The 23,424-nt window shown below is 42.8% G+C and overlaps 1 protein-coding gene across 1 annotated transcript in view; it reads right to left on the bottom strand.

Annotated features, from left to right (window-relative positions):
* The window catches only part of BPIFC (BPI fold containing family C), a 52,433-nt gene extending 29,067 nt beyond the window's left edge, over positions 1 to 23,366 (bottom strand). The window contains exons 1-5 of the mRNA XM_004418074.3: positions 21,363 to 23,366; positions 12,757 to 12,808; positions 10,852 to 10,946; positions 4,173 to 4,296; positions 1,747 to 1,867 (exon numbers count right to left, since the gene is read on the bottom strand). Coding sequence (XP_004418131.2) covers positions 1,747 to 1,867; positions 4,173 to 4,296; positions 10,852 to 10,946; positions 12,757 to 12,808; positions 21,363 to 21,392 — 422 coding nt within the window. The 5' untranslated portion in view covers positions 21,393 to 23,366. The remainder of the gene's footprint in view (positions 1 to 1,746; positions 1,868 to 4,172; positions 4,297 to 10,851; positions 10,947 to 12,756; positions 12,809 to 21,362) is intronic.
* Positions 23,367 to 23,424: the final 58 nt, after the last annotated feature.

The raw sequence follows: 23,424 nt of genomic DNA, 5'->3' as shown, positions 1-23,424 counted from the left end.
CTGACTTTATTACAGACTAGAGCCTGCCAGGAACTTTCGCTAGATCACCATCCCTCTTTCCCCACAAAAAAACTCTTGGTTTTATAGGATGTTATCCTTGACAGCAGGGAAATTATAGCTCCAAAGGGTTGGAGTAGCAGGGGATTATCAGTGGATTGACAAAGCATTAGGGCAAATTGTAAATCACAGAGAATTCCTTATGAAAGCTTGACTCTCTGCTAACCTTTAAGATTGAGCTCAAGATGGACAAAGACATCTTCTCCCTACACTTCTTCTGGGACTCTTATAGGCAACAAAGGCGGAGGTTGCCAGTTGCTGTCTGAACATCCATTTCCTCTTCTTCTTTCCTAAACATTCTTGAATTTGTTTGGGATGACAAAGTTGTCTGGTTGGAAAACTAATTTCCCAGTCTCCCTTGCTAATAAATGTGGCCCTATGACTAAGTTCTGCCCATTACTGTATAGGCAGAACATAATTAGGGGGGAGATTTAGGAGGAGAGAAGAGGAGACTAACTCAGCTTATAAGAGCCCTTTACCCTTGCCTCTTCCTTCTTCCAAGAGCCTGAAACATGGATTTGAAGGCTGAGCTGCAGCGGCCATAATGGACCTTGAGGTAACCCTGAGAATAGAAGCCAGAGCTAAGGATGGTAGAGCAGAAAAATATAAAAAGGCTGGATGCGATGAAACAGTGGGGCTTCCATAGGATTCCTCTACTGTTTCCTTTGAGCTTCTTATTTGTGAGACAAAAATGAACCTTTATTACATCTAAGCCATTGTAACTTTATGTTATATTCAACTGAACTTTATTCCTAATTCACAGAATCTCAAAACTCTGGGCTGGGTGAAACAAGGATCTGAATTAACGTGGCAATTCCATTGTTCTGACAATGATGTCCTTATGCCATCATTCTGGGTATCAACTAACACTTGTACAGCAGTTTCGGTTTTATAAAGTAACTTCAAATTTATTATATCATCTGATTTTTACTTTTTACTGATTTTGACTTTTGATTTTATTACTGTAACATGGTAGAAAAGATTACAGCTGCCACCAGAATTCTTCTTAGGAAGAGAAGTTTGTTGGTTGGGAAATTACTTTGAAAAGCATTTAGAGTATAAAGGAAGATTCCTTGGCACCCAGGAGTGGGTGGAACAGCCATGCATGAGACCAGGGGAAGAAACTTTTGCTCCAGAGAAGGAGAGAAGGTCTAGACAGCAAGAAGGCAGAAGGCCATGTGTCCCGTGACCCATTCCTATGACCTCCGAAATCTTGACTAAACTTCACTAAAATAAGAAAAGACTTGATGAGAGCAGATTTATTTTTGAGACTGTGGTTGAATTCTGAGTCTAGGTTTATGGGGGTGAGGGAGGCAATGAAATGAACAAGAATTTCATTTAGAATTCAAGGGGTAAGGTGGCCTCACCTGACATCTGTGTTGAATTGGAATTCTCATTTACGAATGAGGCAAGGACATTGAGACTCCGAGGAGATTCGCCAGGTGCACACAACTAGTGTGCAGTAGAGATCTAACTTGGACCCAGGTGTTCTGACCCAAATGCCACACACTTTATCAACTCCATGACCCCTATTTCTTGGGTCATTTATATGATAAGCCTCTCACCAGACATTGGTAACTTCTTCTCTGAAGGTCCTGGTATTACACCAGAACACCTGGCGGCATATCCAGAACTCTGAGATTTTAAAGATTAATTTCACTGCTGACAATGTTCTTCTCTTTTACTTACTTTGAAAAATTGTAGTTCACATAATCAACCTTCAGAAATTCAAGAGATTCAGTACCCTTTAAATCTGGGATGTCTTTTTCTTTGACCATTTGCTCAATCATCTGCATTCCAGCTTGAACGCCTGTGAAGGAACCAAAGAAAGTGTTTATTGATAATAACAAAGATGATAATGGTGTAATATCATTCAACATACAAGTGAAATTTATTGAGTAAGACACGCTCTTAGATACTTAGAAAACAGCAGTCCTACAAAGTGAGTATTATTGTCCTTGCTTTACAGGTGAAAACACTGGTCCTCAGAGAGGCTAACGGAATTGCCCAAGACCCCAGAGCTAAGGGCATGAGAGATTTTCATTACGTGGCCAGGACTAAAGAATGTTATCACAGGACAGTGTGATAGGAAAAATGTGGGGGCATAAATAACTGATGAGATAAAACTAATAATAGTTAATTTGTATTGAATGCCTGTATATGCCAAGACCGTCTACACTGTACACACATTCTCTCTTTTGATCCTCACAGCAACCCAAGAACATAGGTGTTATTATCCTTCTTTCACAGAGGGGGCAGCTCAGGCTCAGAGAGGTTCACTAACCTGTCCAAGACCCCAGAGCTAGTGAGTTTCATTTTCCAGGGCTTGAAAGAATGCGGCACAGAGGACAGAGCAAAGGTTTTGAGATCCAGCAGAGCAGATCTGAGTTCATATCTTGCCTTGGCCCCTTAGTGGTGTGTGACTTGGGAAATTTAGTTTAGTCCATCTTAGACTCAGATTTCTCCTCTGTAAAATTATTACACCTTCTTGGTAGGGTTGTTGTTGGAATTAAATCAACCTAGGGCCCATAAAGCACATTTCGAAGAGCCTGGCCATGGTAGACACTCAAGAAATGGTTCTGACTTCAAAGCCTGTCCTTCTCCACCACCCCATGCTCTATTTCCACAGATGACCTCATTTGATTCTCACATCACACTAGAGGTAGGCACCATTATTATCATCACTCCCATTTTCCAGGTGAGAAAACCCACTTGCCCAAGGCCGTGTAAAGAGGAAACGGGCAAAACTGAGATTCATATCCATGTGGACTGACTTCAGATCTGCTCTTCAACGGCTCTGACTTTGAGGGTGGAATAAACTGTTCTCACAACTTTAATACTGGTACAAGCTATCTATTTTTGATATGTATGTCTATGCACATCAGCACAGTAACAAGATATACACGCTTATAGATATATACACACGGATACACACACACATACATTTCTGGTATGTATTTCTACACACATCACGGTTCACATAACAGTTGTGCAAGAGGGATCAATTTTAGAACCGCTGTGCCAGATGAGGTACTGGGGGAAGGACAAGGAGTTGCCCAAAAACCAATCTTTCCTTTTTCCCTTCCCTCCTCCCTTCCTTCCTCCCTCCCTCCATTCGTTCCTTCTATCCTACCTTCCTTCCTTCCTTCTTTCCTTCCTTTCTTCATTCCTTCCTTCCCTTCATTCCTTCCTTCCTCCCTCCCTCCCTCCTTACCTTCTTTCCTTCCTTCCTTCCTTTCTCCCTCCCTTCCTTCCCTCCTCCCTCCCTCTTTCCCTTCTTTCCTTCCTTCCTTCCCTCCTTTCTCCCTCCCTTCCTTCCCTCCTCCCTCCCTCCCTTCCTTTATTGCTTTTCTGGTATAGTAGGAGAGGCATTTCTTGGTTACACTTAGGTATTTTGTGGTTAGACCAGTGGTGCTTGGGTTGACTGCTTTAGTTAAGGAGGAACAGGAGAGATCTATCACTCTACATTCAGCTCATCTTAGGCAAAAATTTACAGGCGAAAAAGAGGCCCGTATACTTTGATTTTGCAGTTGTTTCCCTCTGCACAATCTGCCCCTACCTCAACTTAGCCCAAGGACAATCTCAATCCAACATTTTTCTCTCCGTTGTGTTTATCAACACCTCTAAAGGAGTTGTTAATCTTTCAGCATCTCAGACTCCTTTGCACATCTAGTAAACGTTATGGAGCCTCTCTCAAGAAAAATGCACAATCATCACTCACATTAAATTTTGCCCACAATTTTAAGGGACTCTAAGTCCCTTTTGAAATAAAGCCTTTTATGAAGCTCTAAGATGCTATTTTTACTCTCAAATCTCCTTTCCTCTATCCTATAGTGCATTCTTCTTTAGAGCTCTGAGATGCTCATTGTGTATACCCGTGGGAGGGAGAGAGGGTGTGAGAATTGCGGCTGTGTTTGGATATGCCTCTCATCAAGGTGATTATTTTTTAGGCAACATTTTCTTCCCAGCCATCTTAGCAGCTTCTGCGTAAGGATTGGATCACTCCACAGTAAAGCTTGTCTTAGTCACGAGACACTCCAATACGAGCTTCTGGGTCTGGGTTACAGACTGCAGGTAGGGGGGCTGCAGCCTGGCTTCTGAAAGCATCAACTCACCATAGTCCAGAGCCCGCTGAGTAGCCCTTGCCTTGATTCCAGGGTAAATGGTCTGAGGGGATGAGATGTAGAGATTCCACAGGAAGAAACATCCCCAGACGACTTGAACTGTCTTTTTATGCATCTGCAATTAACCAATATTTATGGTTCTTTTATTATTCTTGACTTTGTCATCGGTCAATTCCATCCAGCATTTCTAGGCTTTCTCATTTTCATTGCTCATTACCAGAACTCACTCCATCCATCCATCCCTCTATCCAGCAATCAATCATTTATTAAACATACCAGAACATGTTCTAGGTGCTGATCATGTAGAGATGACTTATGTGTGGCCCCTGACCTCTGCTTCCCACAGATTAGAGGGTGAATCATACATACACTCACACACAGAAATTATAACACACTATAATATAATGCAATGCAATACAATACAAGAGCCTTAGAGTAAATGCAATGATTGGGATATGCTCCAGGAAGGATACTGGAGTGGGGTGGGGGATTCTTGACAGTTTTAGAATAAATGAGTCAGTAGCTTAGAAGGATGGCCTTAGTAGCTGTGAGGCAATCACCTATCTGCTTCAAGACCCTTGATGACTTCCCTTTGCCCACAGGATGAGATGTAAGCTCTTAGCATGGCTATAGGGGCCTTTCACAATGGGCTCCAAATTTCTTCCTGGCTCCTGTCCCTCCTCTCCCGTCAAGTGGTAGTGTTCTGAGCTGGCTATGCTGAGCTATATGCTGTTCCTCAAAATGCCAGTTCATTCATGATCGAGGGGTTTTTGTTTAGCCCTCCCAGTGTAAACACACATGCATGCACACATTCTCCGTCTCTCTCTTCTTCTTCCCGCTTCTTCCTCTCTCTCTGCCTCTGGGTCACATACCCACATTCTGTCTGGTGAATGCATTCCCCAGAGCCAGCTCCAATGTCCCCTCTGTGAAAGCTTCCCTCACCATGCCATTTTGCACTGGGCCCATCACTCCCACCTCTGTGCTTCCACCACACTTTGTACAATACACAGGCATCCATTTGAGCATTTAACACACGCTCTTGTCTGCTTGCAGGCAGGCTCACTGCTTCTACCGCCCCACCTCCACCGCCACACCAAGCCAGTATCATTTCACGTGGATGTTTGCAGTAGCCTCCCGTCTGGTCTCTCTGCTTCCACCCTTGCCACCTTTTGGCAATTCCCCATACCACAGCCAGAGTGGGTCTTTTAAAATGAAAGTCAGATCTTGTCACCCCTGCCCCCTGCCCTGTTAAAGCCCTTCAGTGGTTCCCCATCTTACTCAGCGTTAACAGCCACAGCCCTTTCACCAGTTGTAAGGCCTTGTCCTGCTCCACACCTCTACCTCCTCATGGACCTCCTTCCTTAACACACATGCCTAGCTCACATGGCCCCAGCCTTACTGGTTGATTTGCTCTTTCCTGAACAGTCTAAGCAGCCTGTATCCCAGGCTCTTTGCACTTGTTCCCCTGTCTAGTACAGTCATCCTCCAGATAACCACATGGCTAGGTCTTTCATTTTCTTCAAGTATCTCAAGTGTTATCTCAGCGAAGCCTTTCCCAACCAATCTATACAAAACAAGGACCCTCACTCCCCAACTGTGACCCTGGTATTCCCTATGCCCCCCCCCCTTTATTTTTCTCCAAAGCACTTATCATCATCTAGCATGGTCTATAGCTACTTATTTGTTTATTGTCTGTCTCTCCTACTGGAATTTTTAGGCTTCATGGGGAAGGACTTCATCACTTCAGCACCTTGAACAGCATCTGGCACATAGTAGGCAATGGGTAACTATTAAAGGACTGATTGAATGAATGTCTCTCCCTTGAGACTGTGAGGTGGGCCAGGTATGCTTTCTGAGTCCCCACAGCACTCGGGGTAGTCCTTGTTCTTAGTATGCAGCACCCGTATTGTGATTGTCGTCTTTACTTGTCTGTCCCTTCATCACAGGGATTGTGTCCCACTTCTATAACTCCAGAGTCTAGTACAATGCCTGGCACATAGTAGATATACAAAAAAATCTTAATTAAATAAACATCTTTTCCAAGGAGAAGGACCACATCTTCTTGACTGTTTTATTGCCAGTGCTTGGCTTACAGTAAATGTTCAGTGTATATCTGTTGAATTAATGGACTCAATGAATTAATGCTACCCCATTTCCCTGTTGAATGAAGCACAGGTACCAACAGCAACAGTGACATGGGTTTCTTTTAATGACACCCCAGGGAGTAATACATTCATAGGCCTTGTTTCTAGTTCTGGGAGTTTACAATCTGGGTGAGTTATCATTGCTGCCTTCGCACATGGCAAAGACCCACAGGTGACAGAGACCTGCTGAGTTAACACACAAACGTGAAAAAATCAGAGAAGCATTTGTGGGGTGGTCAAGGAAGAGGAAGTTATGGTAGCCATGCATTTAGACAGAAGAAGGGGCCAGCCGAGGTGGGGCAGGGAGGGATTCAAAGAGGGGCTGGGATTCAGGAGCAGTCTGAATGAAGAAAAAGGTCATTGTAAGAGGTATGCGTGTGTGTGTATGTGTATGCGTATGTGTGTATGTGTGTGTGTACTTGGCCAAGATAAGTGAGAGGTTTGATAAAGGGGGTCATGTGGGCTTATGGGTGAAGCTATAGAGGTGTGAATGGGATGATGTAGACAAAGAGGTGTTCCAGAGAATTTACTTGAAAGGAACAGAGCAGTGTGACCAGGGAAGGGAGTGTCCAAGGAGGGCTGTTGCCCCCTATTTTGGGCTTTTGTGTGAAATGCAAAAAGGTGCTCTCTGGAGATACACTTTCTGGCACAAAGTGGGGTCAGTGGAAAGTGTTTTAGGAAAACTACACACCAGTGTATTCAGATTGGTGGGGAGAGCAGGGGCTGCCCCACTCCCCTGTTGGGCTGGCACATTGAGTAGTACACAAACTGCCCAACTCACACAGTGGACTTGTGCTCAGATTAGTGAATACTCAGGTGGGTATTTTACTGGAGGGCCATGACGTTGAGAATTAGGGTCTTGGCCTGTCTGTTCTGTAGTGCATAAGTCCACTTTCAGGTCTGAGAAGAGGCTGGCTTGGTGAACCCGTATACGTTTCTCACCTGATCTCCCAGGAGTCCATCTGTACCCCGCTGTCCAGACAAACTGAACTCCTGGTCCCTAAACACACACTGTGTCTCCTGTCTAATGCCTTTTCTTATGCTGTTCTCCTTCCCCTAGGCCTGTAGAGACCTTGCACATCCTTAAGGTCCATTTTAAACACAGCCTTCTTTCTGAAGCCATTTCTGATTTTCCTAAGCTAATCTCATTTCCTTTTGAATCCTCAGTCAAAATATATATTCATTCACGTGTGTATGTTTATTTTCTTGCTTATTGTCTGTCTCCCCTACCAGAATGTACACGCCATGAGGGCAGAGACCTCATCTAGTTTGGAGCTCTTGAGCCTTGCTCAGTGTCTCAGACATAGTGGGTGATTGATATGTTGGTAGAATGAATCAGTGAATTAATAAATGAAGGAATAGCCCATACTTCACTCTAGATTATATTATAGTTCCTTGCAGAGGTGATTAACAAAGCATTTTACACACTAGCAGAGTGCATGCACCCATCAGAACAAATGTTGACCAGAGTCCTGGAGCAGGGTCCAGGAGACTAGGTACTGGATCATGGGGCGGACAGAGGAAGTCTTGGAGGCGTGGTCAGTGTGGTTGGGGTACTGGAGGAGAGGGGGGACTCAGAGTAGTGAGTATTTACCATTAGATACTGAGATATTTCAATATTTTAACACTGCTATGGCCTTATGCATCCAGTGTGATGTTTCAGCCCTGCAGAGTGGGTTTGGGCTATACAGGACAATCTACAAAAGGAACCTGGGGGCAGTTTGGGGGCAGGGCTAGGGAGGGGTGGCTTGAGGATGGTCAAGGTGCAGATGACAATAAGGGAAACATAGAGAAATGAGAGTGAGAGCTGAGGGGAAGGGACTTGGGTAGGAGAGGAGGGTCTCTGGCCAAGCAATGAGTTATCTGAGGGTTGGAGGAAATGTGAGGAGAGGGATGAGCAAGTGTGAAGTCTTCCACACTCAGAGTGATGTTAACAACATCTTATACTCGGTTAGAAGGATACAGGAGCCAGGTCCAGCTGCTGTCTGTTCTAGGACTTTCTTGATCCTTTACTGGTCCTGGGGGGTTGTCAACGGATCCAGGAGAGGGAAATAGGCAGAGATGGATGGGACCACAGGACTGAGGGGAACACTCCTGGGGCTCAGGTTAGTAGCTGTTTACCAACTGGTGTAGAAGTATTTCCACATTTTAGCAGAAGTATTTTAACATTTAACTAAATTTAACAAATTACACGTGTAGTCACACTAATATCACTGTAAGCAAAGAATTGTAAATGGATATGTCATACCAAGGGAGGCATAAGAGGGATTTTTTTAAAAAGAGGAAAACATTTTCATAGCAGTGGAAAGCAATGGGAAAGAATGTTAGGCCGAAAAGTCTATACCCATTAGACTGTATGCAAATTAAGGTAAAAATTATATCTCTGCCTGGCACATAGTAGGACCTCAATAAATATTTGCTAACTGACCAATTGACTGGCCTACCAGATTCTAAAATAATAAATGTGTATTTATTTACCATTTACAAAACCTACAACAATTCTTTGAAGTAGAAGTTACTATTATTCTACCCGTTTTAGACACGTGGACACAGAGGCTTAGCGTCTGAATGACCTGTCCAAGATCACATTATAAGTCAGCCACCTGGGAATCAAACCTTGTCCTTCTGGCTGCTAATTCTAGTGCTTATGAATTTTTTTCATTTAATGACTTGATAAGTGCTAGATTTTTCATTTTCATCTGGGAACTTTAAATAGCAGTTGCTTGATGCCATCTTCTATGTGGAAAAATTCGTTAAGCATCTGGAAATACTCAAGCATCAAAGTACAAATCCCTTTGTATTTTGTTGGGCACAAATGGAGTTTTAAATTCCCTTCCAGCAGCAAAAACTCATGTTCTCTTCTTGGTTAAAGGAAGTTTCTGAAGTGGTCTACTTTGATGGAAATCCAGGAACTCAAAATTGCACACAGAAAAACATATTTTTCCTCTAGAAGTATACGAGTGTATGAAATCACTGGGCTACAAAGGGATGGATTGTACGTAACTCTCAGTTGAATTGTTTGGTTAGGATGATAATTTATGGGCAGAGGAGGAAAGGAACCTTGTCAAGCAAGAAGATGACTCCTAAAAGGGTAAGTAATTTGGCTGACAAGTAAGGGCAGGGTGAGTTGGTTGTTAATAGAAGGGATCCAAGATGATTTAAAAACCCTGCCAAGTTACTTATTTTGCTGCTTCTAAGCAATTGCTTCTTTCCAAGATTCAAAGCCTCAGAAGTCATTACATTTCTATACCAATGTATGGACAGAACCAACACTTTTAAATTAAATGGCCCTTGCCCGAGCCATTCTGATGACTAGAAATAGGAAAACTCTAGTCAACTTAATTTCTGAGATTCACAGGTCTACTCACCATTACTGCTTATGGAGGAGAATGTTGACAGACTTTGGAAGAATTGATTAAAGGGGTGATGAGTGAATGAAATGTAGCCTTCAAAAAGAGGCAAAGGTTGGGCCAGCCCCGTGGCTTAGCGGTTAAGTGCGCGCGCTCTGCTACTGGCGGCCAGGGTTTGGAACCCCGGGCGCGCGCTGACGCACCGCTTCTCTGGCCATGCTGAGGCCACCTCCCACATACAGCAACTAAAAGGACGTGCAACTATGACATACAACTATCTACTGGGGCTTTGGGGAAAAAAAAAAAAGGAGGAGGATTGGCAATAGATGTTAGCTCAGAGCCGGTCTTCCTCAGCAAAAAGAGGAGGATTAGCATGGATGTTAGCTCAGGGCTGATCTTCCTCACAAAAAAAAAAAAAAAAAAGAGGCAAAGGTTGAAAAATTAAGTTCAACAGGTTTAAAGAAGCCTAAACTATAAGAATATTCCAACACAATGCTTAAGACAAATGTATATAAGAAGTCTAAATCAACGGGCATGGAATATGGGCAGAATCAGAAGAATATTTCAAGGGATTCAGCCCACACATCTAATTTTATAGCAAGATCTCTAATGATGAGGACCTTGAAAATTCATGCCAAGTCTTTCCTCCCAGAACTTAACACTTCACACAAACAAGTTAAACAATTTAGGTGAGTGACAGGGTCTTTTGCTCTGGCTGGATCTAGGTCGCTGATGTGGTATATGACAGGGCTCCAAAGCATAGAGATCACAGCAGCTCTTTAATCCTAACCACACTGGTTGAGAGACAACTTAGAATTTTCTGCGACTGTGCTGGGTTTCCTACTGAAGTGAAAGCAAAAATAAGTCCAAGCTATCAAGTGACCCTCTTAGCATCGCTGAATGAGGCAAAACTAAACATATAGTCCAAACCAACTCTCTTTAGAGTTGTTCACAGTCTTCGCTCAACTTTTGCCTAAGAAGTGGGCATGACTGACATAAAAAACAAACAAACAAATAAACAAAACAGAAAAACCTAGGCAGATAATAATAACTCAGGGTATGTGCCAGCTGATGTTCAAGCTGTCCTACCAGATCTGAGACATCGCCAGCGAGACGGTAATCTCCGTTGGGAGATGGAGCACTAGCAGATACCTGAAGTTTGCTCATGATTCTTACCTCAAGCAGAGGAAGCGTCCAAAGCTGGGGAGCACCTTCGATTCCCTCTGACTTTGAAGTCGATGTGTTCTCCACTTGAGCCTTGAACTCAGCTGCTGTAAAGACAAGATAATTAAGTCTGAATCATCTAGTGGTGGATTTTTTTTATGCCTCTTTCAGAATGTGGGACATAATTGCTTCACGTCAGTTACCCAATGGCTTGAATGAACATTACAGTCTCTTCCTAGATGAGCAGACAATGCCACCTATGCAATAATTCCCTCCCTGCAACATAAACACACTCACGCACACGCGCACACACACACACACACACACTGATAGACTTGTGAAATTGTTATGGCTACTTTACCAGAATGATTAAGTCAAGAATTCCAAGGTATTGAAAAAGGTGTCAAATTGTATTGAATTGGAGGAGGAAGAATTTTCCTTTCCAGGGTAATAAGCTTGTTTCTACTGGTCAGGGTGCCTGTAGTGGATACCTTTTAGACTTTTGGTGGATCCAAGTCAGCATAAGGCTGAAAGCATAAGGCTTGATAACCAGGCTGACCTAGTTACCATCTTTATCTTTCAGAGTAGGACTACAGATGGCATCTCTAAGTGTTCATTCATTTCCAGAAGGTTATTAGTAGCTTCCTGACCCAGCATTCCTTTGAAGTGAGTTGGGTGGGTTCACGAACTTTTATGTAACTTGATATCTTCAGATTCTAAACCCCATCCCCACTCTCATGTTTTAGTCATTGCATTTTAGATGGCCAGGGATCTGATTGCACAAGGTGTCTTATGTCTTATTTATAATTTTCTGGGTAAGACAGGGTGACCAACTGTCCTAGTTTTTCCCAGGATGTAGGATTTTCAGTACTAAACAGTCAGTGCCTGGGAAAGTCCTGGGAAAACTAGGAAGTCCTGGGAAAACTAGGAAGATTGGTCACCCTAGTAAGAAAAAGAGGTGTGTTCACTTGTCATTGTCCACACTTCTGACAGCTTCTCAGATTTCTTATCAAGTGTAGCTCAAGTTATATTTACCTATTTAACTTGAGTTTCCTTAGGGGTAAAATGGGGGTAAAAACAGTATCTACCTTGATAGGTTCTGGTGAAAGAGAAATGTTGGTAACTGTCTTAGTCTGTTCGGGCTGCTATAATAAAATATCACAGGCCAGTCTCAGCTAAGCTAAGCTTATAAGCTAAGCCCACATAGTTTATAAACAACAGAAATGTATCACTCACAGTTCTGGAGTTCCGGAGGCTGGGAAGTCCAAGATCAAGGCGCCAGCATGGTCATATTCTGGTTAGGACCCTCTTCCTGGTTCACAGCCAGTGCCCTGTGGCTGTGTCCTCACATGGTGGAAGGAGCTAGGAAGCTCTCTGGAGCCTTATTTATAAGGCCAAATCCCATTCATGAGGGCTCCACCCTCAAGACTTAAGCATCTCCCAAAGGCCACACCTACTAATACCATCACCTTTGGGGGTTAGGATTTCAACGTACGAATTTTTGGGGAACACAGACAATTAGACCATAGCAATAACCTACAGGAATGTGCTTTTAAAACTGTAAAGTGCTGTAAAATTATATTCATTAGTATGTGGCCACATCAATGGTGATACGAACCTGCAAACACTCTCCTCATAGAATCGTTTATTGTCAGTCATCATAGACTAATCCATTCACTAAATCAACAAATATTTATGGGGCATCTACCATGTGCAAGGCTCTCTTCAGCAAAAAAGACAGAATCCTTGTCCACATGGAGTTTATGTTCTAGCAGATGGAGATATAAAATAAGCAAGCAAACAACAAGATAAACAAAAATGTATAGTTTATGACATGTGCTATGAGAGAAGTAAGAGAATGTAGTTGGGGTCGTCTTGTAATAGGTAGGGTGATGTAACCAGGAGAGGCGTGCTTACTTTGTTTGTATGATCCAGGAAATCCAGGAAGGCTTCTCTGAGGAGGTGATACCTGAGCCGAGATCAAAGGATTAGAAGTCAGGCAGGCAAATCACGGAATGGAATGGGTGGACGGAACAGCAAAGGTGAAGCAGTGAGTCTGGAATGTTGTCAAGGCAGAAAGGATGGTATTAGACATCTAAATGGTGATATCAGGTGAGGAGTGCAGTTTGGGGAGAGGTTGGCTGGAAATACAAATTTCCAAGTCATCATCCTAGAGGTGGAATTAAAGCCACAGCAGTGGATGAGATCATCTGAGGCTGTTTCCCTTGGCGCATGTGCTACTGGAGGGCTGCGGGATAATTTGGGGCGCTGCATAGATAAAGGTTTGAAATTACATTGTGATTATTTCCAGAGTATTAGGAATAAAATACAGAACCAGACATGGAAGAAGATGAATAACATCACACACAACATGGGGAAAAATTTATAAAGTACCTCTAAATATTTCTGTCTTTTCCTTAGAGTTTTCCGTGGGTGGCAGCATAGGTTTCCTCTTTCTCTCTCTCTCTCTCTCTCTCTCTCTCTCTCTCTGTCTCTGTCTCTCTCTGGTTTTAGGTTTCCTCTTATCTCTCCTCCCTAGAGCAGCTTCTTGGCTCTACCTTCCTTCCCTGCTCTGCACCTTCATTCTTGCCCCCATTTCTTTTCTCTGTCAGAAAGATTTAGATCTTAGCCTCTTATTTGCATCTCACATCCATTAGCCGGCAGCTTAGGACCTGCTAGATTTAGAAGGAAGCTGAAAGCTGTAAAATAACAGTATCTTTCCTGATGCAAATAATTAATTTTTCTTTTTGTCACAAAAGACCTGAAAGTTTAACCATATCTTGGTGAAAACCCCAGAGTCATTGTTGTGTATCCTAGGACTGCTGGCACAGGATCTGAGGAGAGTTCTCAGAGAGGGTGACCTGGATGAATGATGAGGACAGAGAATGTGAAATGTGGAGGCTCGTCCTGCAGTCCTGGAGGGCTCTCGCCTCCTTGAGCAGGTCTGCCAGACCTGCTCTGCCCACCCCAACTCCGGGACCTTGGCCAATTTACTCCCTCCTCTGGGTCTCAGAGCCATCATCTGTAAAAGTAGAGACCACATTTACTTTGAAGAGTCATTATGCAAATTAAAATAAATGAGCTAGCACATATTAAATTTTTCATACAGTGTCGATAAATTAGATGCATTATCGTATTTCCTCTATTTTTATTTTAACTTATTTTAAGAGCTATTTTAAACAACTTTTATTTTTAAGAAGTATGCAAAGTTTAGTTTTCATGGTATTTATTTTTTACAGTTACCCTCTATTTGGAAAATAATAAAAATTTTCCCTTAATATAGCTTCCACTTTTAAACAAACTTATATACATTTTAAGAAGTATGTTGATTTATGGGAAAAAAAGTAAAAGTAAAGCTCATGTGGGACATGGAATAACTTTGGAAAAAGGGGCTCAAATAAGTGGAGTTTAGGAAACAAAAATCTAAGAAGAGAGTGTGGCTAGTTCATTTTATTTCATTTGGAAGGAGCCTTAGAAATCAGCTCATTAGCCTTCCTTTCTGTTCAAGGAAATGTTTTAGGGCAAATTTGCCAAATTCATCATTAACAACAATGATAAAAGCCAGCAGCACCATATCCAGTTTCACTATTTATTTTAGTTTTCCAGATTTAACTGAAGATTTGCTGGGAACACCTGCTTATCAAGCCTACCCACGATGGCAATCTAGAATGCAAGGTTAATTATTTCACTTACTAATGACTGACAGTGTATGAGTCTCTGCAGATCAAGGGGCACCTTTAATCAAAACTCCAAAAGAAAAATCATAATTAACTAGGTAGAATAATTGTTCATTAAAGAAAGATGTCAAGATACGGTGGTAAGGAACTGAGAATCCTAGTTCTTAGTTTCTAGAATGTCTGGGCTATTCCCATATAGAAAGAAGCTATCTGAATCCAGACATTTTTTTTTTAACTTGGAAGACAAATTATGTTATTCTTTGCAGGAGACAAAAGCAGGAGGGGACAGGGATTATGTGTATATGGGGGGATGAGCCAGATAGGGCAGTTTTAGGGCAAAAGACATGTCGAGCTCTGATCCCTCAACACCCCCTAATATTTTGTGTTGGCAAAATCTGGTTAAAAGGAAACCCTGAGTTATATAAGGGGTAGAGAAAAATAAGAGCTAACATATGTTGAGTGTTTGTTACGCTTTGGGCACCATCCATATATTAACTCATTAAATCTGTACCAAGACGGTATGAGGTACTAATATTATCTCCATTTTATAGAAGAGGAAACTAAGAGGGTAAGTAATTTGCCTAAGCATAGGCATCACAGCTAGTAAGTCATGGAGCCAGGATTCGGGACCCAGGTGTTCTGCTTCCACGAGTCCATCCTCTTAACCACTTTTTAGGAAGGCCACTAAAGGGCAACCCACAGCCCAGGGGATGTAGAAGGTGAGGAGAGAGAAGGATGCTGTTGCTAGGCAACCCATCTGGTTTTCCAAGTTGCTAATTGAATCTGTGTGAGTAACACAGCTATATGTGTGTATTTGAAATCACTAGTTTATTCCTGACTAGAGGAAGCTGCCTGGAGTTTGTGTGGCTCTTGAGAGAGATGAGTGACCCTACAGTTACTCTGGAAGGGCTGGGGAGATGTCTGGCAGAATCATCCTAGCACCTGGCAGCAACTCCCCCTCCCTTCCCAGCTCTGTCCCAGGCCACACTCTCCTGATGTCCATGTGATGACGTTTCTGTGTGGTGACTGACTCAGACTGTGTTTTCAGCCACCAGTCACACTCTGGAATGGTTTATGGCAGTGACTGCCTCTTGGCTTTGAAAAATATACAAACCCACTTACCTCTACTTATCATCAGTTATCTAAAAGGGAATTAAAGTTCAAAATGAATTTAAATTCATGCTAAATTTTAAATGTGACATACATATGACTTTTATGAGACATGAGGCATATTGTGCAACCAAGCAAACAAGATCATGTGCTACAACTCTGAAATGTTGGGGAATCACTGGTGCGAGCCCAATTCAAATAGACAAGGATTTCTCCACATGGGTGCTATTGACATTTTGGGCCACATAGTTCTTTGATGTGTAGGGGGCTGTCCCGTGCATTGTAGGATGTTTAGCAGCATCCCTGGCCTCTACCTACTAGATGTTAGTAGCACCACTCTTTGCTGCCCCAGTTGTGAAAAAAATGTCTCCATTCTATGCCAAATGTCCCTTGGCAGGCCTCAGTTGAGAACTCCTAAAATAAAGTATGTATAGTAGTATTCCATCTAGCCCTTGCAGTAGAAAATGGCATTCTTCTTCAGGATCAGATTCTAATATTCCTAATGATACTTTTCTTAATTACTCAATAAATATGTGAATACATTCTCTTGGTAAAAGATTCAAACAATATTGGTTTACAGATCAAATTGAGAAAATCCTTATCATCTCCCTCCCTTCCCTGTCTCCTGTAGCCTTCTTCTAGTTTGCTTTCCAAGCATTATATTTTTATTTATTTCTCTCAATAGGTTCCAGACATCTTCATTTGGTCCATGGATAGGGTTTTAATCATTTCAACAACTTCTGGAGATTCTTTTTCTAACTTGCATGGTTCTAATTTCAACTCACATTTTTTGAAGGCTCATTTAAATTTCTCACCAAGCATCGATACCTCAAAGTCTTTTATGAGTGCTAACAAAACCCCCAAAACAACTACAGCAAGACTACATGGTATAGACCAGTGGTCCTCAAGGTGTGGTTTCACAGCAGGAGCACCTGGAAATCACTGGAAGTGTAAATTCTCTAGCTCCTCTCCAGACCTGCTAAATTGGAAACTCTGGAGTTGGGACTCAGCAATCTGTGTTTTAAAAAGCTCTTCAGGTGATTCCGAGATACCCTAACGTGTGAGAACTATTGGTATGTAGATTAAGGCTCAAGATTCAGGAAAATGACTGGGATTTGGAAGAAAACACCCCAACTAAGGCCAATCTACCTTTCTCTGTCAGAGGCTTTCTCTGGTAGAGATAGAATGAGGGTGTTACTTTTCCAAACAGATATATTAAGAACTCAGAGACAAGCATGAATATCTTTGTATCATTTTAAATCTTGCTTAACCGGTCCTTACATTGGAGGTGGGGGTTGAGGGTTGTTGAAGATGGATAAGACCTGCTTTTACCCCTTGAGAAACTCATAACCTAGAATTGGAGAAAGCCTGGTGTACAAATAATTGCACTGTGATAACAATGGATAACATTGAAAAGTTGCTCCAAGTGCTCTTGGAGCAAGAGGAAGGAGCAACACACTCTGCCTGGAAGAAGGGAAGGGAAGGTATTCCAGGTAAAAGGATCAGCATGTGCAAAAGCACAGAGGCACGCAAACCGACTTGGTGGGAGAGGATGTAAAGGGGAGGAGGAGAGGCATTTTGGAGTAGTGCAGTGAGTACTCTGTAGGGGCAACTGGGCAGACTGAAGAAAGTGGTTTCCAGCTGGATTATGAAGGGTTTTTGTCATGCGCAGAAATTTGATTTTTACCCAGAAAACAAAAAGAAACTCAACAATAGAAAAACAACCCAATTAAAAAGAGAGAAGAGATCTGAACAGACAGCTTTCTGAAGAAGATATATAGATAGCAAATAAGCATATGAAAAGATGAGCAGCGTTGTCATTAGTAACTCAAATTAAAACAATGAGACACAACTACACACCTATTAGAATGGCTCAAATTAAAAAAAAAAATCTGACGACACACACTGATGGTGAGGATGCAGAGCAATAGGAACTCTCATTCATTGTTGATGGGAATGTGAAATGGTACAGCCTCTTTGGAAAGCAGTTTGGCAGTTTCTTATAAAACTAAACCCAGTCTTACCATATGACCCAGCAATAGTGTTCCTAGGTGTTTATAGAACTGATTTGAAAACTGAGGTTCACATAAAAATCAGCACAAACACAAATGTTTATAGCAGCTATATTTATAATTGCCCCAAACTGCAAGCAACCAAGATGTCCTTCAGCTATGGGAATGGATAAACTGTGGTACATCCATACAGTGGAATGTTAATCAGCATTAAAAAGAAATGAGCTATGAAGCCACAAAAAGACATAGATTAATCTTAAATGGGTATTGTTAAGTGAAACAAGTTAGTCATGAAGCTAGAAAATGCTATACACTGTGTGATTCCAATTATATGACATTCTGGAAAAGGCAAAACTAAAGAGATCTGTGATTGCCAGGGGTGAGGGTGTGGGGTGGAGGAGGTTGAAGCACAGATATTTTAGGTTGGTGAAACTATTCTGTACTATACTATAATGGTGAAACAAGACATTAAGCATTTGTCAAAACCCGTAAAACTTTACAGCTCAAAGAGTAAACCTTAATGTATGTAAATTTTAAAAAATCACTTAGGAGATTGAGGGATCCAGGATGGAATGCAGAATGTGACAAAAGAATCTAAATACATTACAAACATATAAAACAACCTTGCTTTAGAGGACGGGGAAACAAGGTGCTGACCTATGTAACGTAGGAAATGAATGGAATTTGTTAAGACTAAAGGCAACAGAAACTATTGTTTAAACACTGTACTCTAGTGGATAATGTTGTTTTACACAGGGGTATGGGTTAACAATTCTGAAACCACAATACATGTATACTGGAATTGAACAATTAGGCAAATGGATGGTGGATGGTGGGAGCCAGGTTTGTCACAGTTGGATTGGGAGGTTGCAGATAAGCAAGGGAAGAGGCAAGAATGATCTGTGTGGTAATGCATTAGAGTTGGAAACATCAAAATGGACTCATGCTTAGCTTAATACAGATATAGATGGTTATGTATATACACATAGATGTCTCCTCGCTCTGTCAGCTGAGACGGCCTAGAAGCAACAATGCCCCAGCAGCCGTGAGCACACCTAGCGCCCAGATCTTGATTTCTAATACCATTCTCCAACAAAAGGAACTAGGGCTCCTTGGAAAAATGGCTGATTCTAGGGTTGAGGCAGGATATATACAAGATGATCCTGGAGCATCTTGTAGTGCCAGAAAGTAAGAAAGTGCTCAACGACAGAAAAAAAGAAAATGAATAAAAATCCATAACGATATCAAATGGATACAGGAGTCAACTGAAAGATCTCCCAATGGCCAAAGCTGGAAGAAGCTGAGCAACAACAACAAAAAGTAGTAGTATTGGATTATAAACCAAAGTATAAAATAAGTGTCTATAAGTTCATACTGATATAAATGATTGAATAAATAGAAAATAGACAAATCTCCTGTGCAGAAGAAATTCAAATAATTTATGGAGATGCTGCACCTCTAAGGAGGGGGAGCATAACTCCTACTCTTTAAGTGTTGGCTACACACAGTGACTTTCTTCCAAAGGCTACACAGTAAGAAAAGGAGAAAAAAGGCGGAACTTAACAGTGGAGAAGCCAAGTGATGAGGTTAACACCAACAGCAAGAAGTCATACTGATAGTATGTACTGCTGATATGATGTGATGTGACGAGAATGGCGCATTACCTCTGTGGTATTCCTCCCACGAGCACATCGCTTCAGTCTAATCATGAGAAAATATCAGACAAATCCCAACTGAGGGACATTCTACAAAATCCCTGACCAGTCATCCTCAAAACTGTCTAGGTCATTAAAAAAAACCAAGAAAAGTCTAAGGAATTGTCACAACCAAGAGAAGCCTAGGGAGACATGCCGACTTAATGTAATATGGCATCCTGGATGGGATCCTGGAAAATAAAAAGGACATTAGGAAAAAACTGAGGAAATCTGAATAAAGTATGGGCTTTACTTAATAAAAATGTATCAATATTGGTTCATTAAGTGTGAGAAATTACATACTAATCTGAGATGTTAATAATAGGGAAAACAGGTATGTGGTAAACAGGAACTCTTTTCATAATAATTCTGTAAATCTAAAACTGTTCTAAAATTAAAAGTTTATTAAAAAAAGCCTCAAGGGAGACAATGAACGGATACCCACAGAAAAGTGACATCATCCTTTTGTCGTACACTATGAAATGGCCCATTGAAAAAAAAAGGCAATTAAAATTTCCAAACTCGGGCCAGCTCCGTGGCTTAGCGGTTAAGTGCGCGCGCTCTGATGCTGGCGGCCCGGGCCCGGATCCCGGGCGCGCCCCAAGGCACCGCTTCTCCGTCCAGCGCGAGGCTGAGTCCCACGTACAGCAACTAGAAGGATGTGAACCTATGACATACAAATATCTGCTGGGGCTTTGGGGGGAAAAAAGTGAATAAATAAAATCTTTAAAAAAAAAAAAAAAATTTCCAAACTCTTTGAAAGTTGCAGTGCTTATTGCTTGCAGACATTAAGGTGACAGCCTGAAAAAAGGAAAAAAAAATTCTCAAGGAGGGAGATAGTTGAGACAACCGAGTATATAACATTCTCATGGACTTTTGAAGTTTTGGAGGATCATCCTCCAAAGTACCTTAAATCTTGGCAGTGTCTTGAGAATGCTCTAGTTGTCTTCCAGGACGCTTCTACCCTCCTGTGGTTGGATTACTTCTGCCATACCAGTGCTTACACCCTATTGGGCAAAGGGTTGCAACAAGGATCCCAGGTGAATTCGTTTTTTATTATTGTTGTAACAAATTACCACAAACTTAGTGGTTTAAAACAAAACAAAAGGTATTATCTCACTGAAGCTTTACAACATACTTGTCTGATATATTCTTGTTAGTATTTTCATTTTTATAGATAGTAACTTACCCAGGCTTACATAGTACTAAGAGGTGGACTGTGGTAGATGGTCTCCAAAGATGGCCACCATATTAGCCTTCCACTGTTTTCTCCACAAATGTTATTTCAGAGAGAAATAAACTCATATCTTGTTTAGGTCACTATTAGTTTAGGTCTCTGTTAGAACAGCTGAAGCGGGCCGGCTCCGTGGCTTAGCGGTCAAGTGCGCGCGCTCTGATGCTGGCGGCCCGGGTTCGGATCCTGGGCGCGCCCCAAGGCACCACTTCTCCGTCCAGCGCGAGGCCGAGTCCCACGTACAGCAACTAGAAGGATGTGAACCTATGACACACAACTATCTGCTGGGGCTTTGGGGGGAAGAAAATGAATAAATAAAATCTTTAAAAAAAAAAAAAAAAAAGAACAGCTGAAGCTATATCCTAACTAATATGGCTCCAAATACAGCCATTTTCCAAGTTCTCTTAGTTTTACTTCTGTAACATTGTCCCTGCCCATCCTGTTGTCTCTATTCCCACTGTCATTCCACTAACTCCTTTTTTCTCTGTTACCAAAAAAGCCTCCTGAGCTGGTCTCTAATCCAGTGGTTCTCAAGGCAATTTTGCCTTCTAGGGGATATTTGGCAAAGGTTGAAGGCATCTTTGGTTCTCACAACCGAGAGGCGGGTTCTACTGGCATTTTGTGGCTACAGACTAGAACTGCTGCTAAACATCCTACAAGGTACAGGATAGTCCTCCACTTCAAAGACTCATGAGGCCCCAAATGTCAATAGTGCTGAGGTTGAGAAACCCTTATCTAATTAATACATCCCCCCACACTCTGCCAGTGATATATTCACATTTCAGATCTGACCCACCTGCTTGTGGTATACACCTGTCAGGCTCATGGCTTTCTATCCTCTTTTGAACAGCATTCCTATATTTGGGGAAATTCCAATATTATAAGTCTCGCTTCCCCAAGGAAGGAGTTTGGACCCCAAATTCCAGTCTTCTTGGCAGCCAGGACTCAGGCATGGGTCTCCCTCAATCAGATGCATCCTTATGAGGCTTTGATTTAGAAGAGAGCAAGACGAGGAAATAGGCTCTTTTGGAAGCCTGGCATTTTGTCGGTGGAGGAGACCGCAAAAACGTGCGGCATTTGAAGGTGGAAGCCATTCCCCAGTGGTTCCTGGCAGCGGTGACAGCAGTTTCCTCCACTGTGGGGTGGGGTGTCAGCAGCAATCCCAGTCATGGTAGTTTCCTTATCAGGCCAGTTCTTCTGCGTGGTTCTGAGCTTCATTCCTGGAAGCTTAGCCTGGAGCCACTTCTCCAGTCCTCCCCAGAATACTCTGAGCTAGCCAGTATCCTTTTAATATGCTCCTTTTGTGCTTAGTCAGCCAGAGTCAGCCTCTAGCGCTCAGAACTAAGAACCCTGATAAAGATTCTTCTGCTTAAAACTCTCCAGTGGCTTCGCATACATTCTAGAATGTGTCCCAAATCCTTTGCTGAGCTCAAGGCTCTTGTTTATCTGAGATACACCCACTCTGTCCTTCACTCTGGCCACACTGAGCCACCCTGGTCCTGCCACCCTTCCTTGATCCCATATTGCTTGCCACTAAAGAACTCTATTGACACAGCAACTTTTCTCTATGTACCCTGATCCCCAGGACTGTTCTTATCTATATCATAAACAAGACACTTTTTACACTCTACTACAGGAGTTTACTCACTCAACTGTAAGCTCTGCATGGGAAGGAACGTGTCTTTTCAGTCTTTGGGTTCTCAGCACCTAGGATAATATCTGGCACAAAGTAGGTGATTAGCACATTTCCTTACTGAATGAAAGCCAGGATGTGGGCAAGCACTGCCACCTACTGGAAGAAACTTTATTCAACTCTTTTATAAGGATTTGGACAATGGCTAGCATCCAAGGATGAAAGGTGATGACGCTCTCTCCTTCATCTAAGTCATCATCACCATTATTGTCAGACCCTCTGTGGTAGCCAGTCTCCTAGATGGTGCTCAATGACTCCTGTGTATTGGTATTCATGCCTCTGGGTTGATCCTCCCACACTGAAGGGTTGGTTTGTGATCAATAGAATATGACAGAAGTGATGGTGTGTGACTTCTGAGGCTAGATCATAAAAGACACTACGGATTCTGCCTTCCTCTCTCTGGGATTGCTTGCTCTGAGGGAAGCCAGATGTCACATCACGGGGACACTCAAGAGGCCCTATGGGGAGGTCATGCAGTGAAAAACTGAGGCCTCCTGCCAACAGTCATGTGAGTGAGCCATCTTGGAAGCAGAATCGCCAGCAGGAGTCAAGACTTCAGATAACTGCAGCCTTGGCCTACATCTTGACTGTAGTCTCATGAGAGACCAAGACAGAACGACCCAGCCAAGCCATGCCGCAATTCCTGACCTATAGAACCTGTGGGACAATAAATGTTTGTTTTCAGCTGTTACGCTTTGGGGTGATTGCTATGCAGCAACAGATTACTGATATACTCTCCGACAGAGATCACTGACTACAAGCTGTTCTACCATTTTGCTACTGTCATAGGAGGAAACCACCAGAGCCTGGGCTCAACCTAAGGCCACGGAGGAAACGCGGTAAGAGCCAGGCACACCTGGGCCTTGCGGAGTGGCGAGCTGTACTGTCTCCAGCATCCCTGTCAGCGTTAACGTCCTCCAGGTACACCTGGAGGGAGCAGGCACAGTCACGGCGGCGGAACGACGGGGACACATGCGAGCCGCGGCCCCTCGGCGCCTGCGCAGTGCGCCCCCGCGCTCCCAGGTGGCGCCGTTGCGCGCCGAGTCATCGATCGCAGTCCCCGAGCGGCCTGGCTCGGCGCAGCCGCCCGCCGCCCGCCAGCGGGGTGGGCTCCAGGGGGCGCCCTCAGGAGAGGGGCGGAGCGCTCCCGCGCCAGAGACCCGCT

This window comes from Ceratotherium simum, chromosome 25 (genome assembly GCF_057802395.1).
Source record: "Ceratotherium simum simum isolate JZ-2026a chromosome 25, ASM5780239v1, whole genome shotgun sequence".
Lineage (NCBI taxonomy): Eukaryota > Metazoa > Chordata > Mammalia > Perissodactyla > Rhinocerotidae > Ceratotherium > Ceratotherium simum.
Note: the sequence above shows the minus strand (reverse complement) of the source record. Positions and strands in the feature narration are given on the sequence as shown.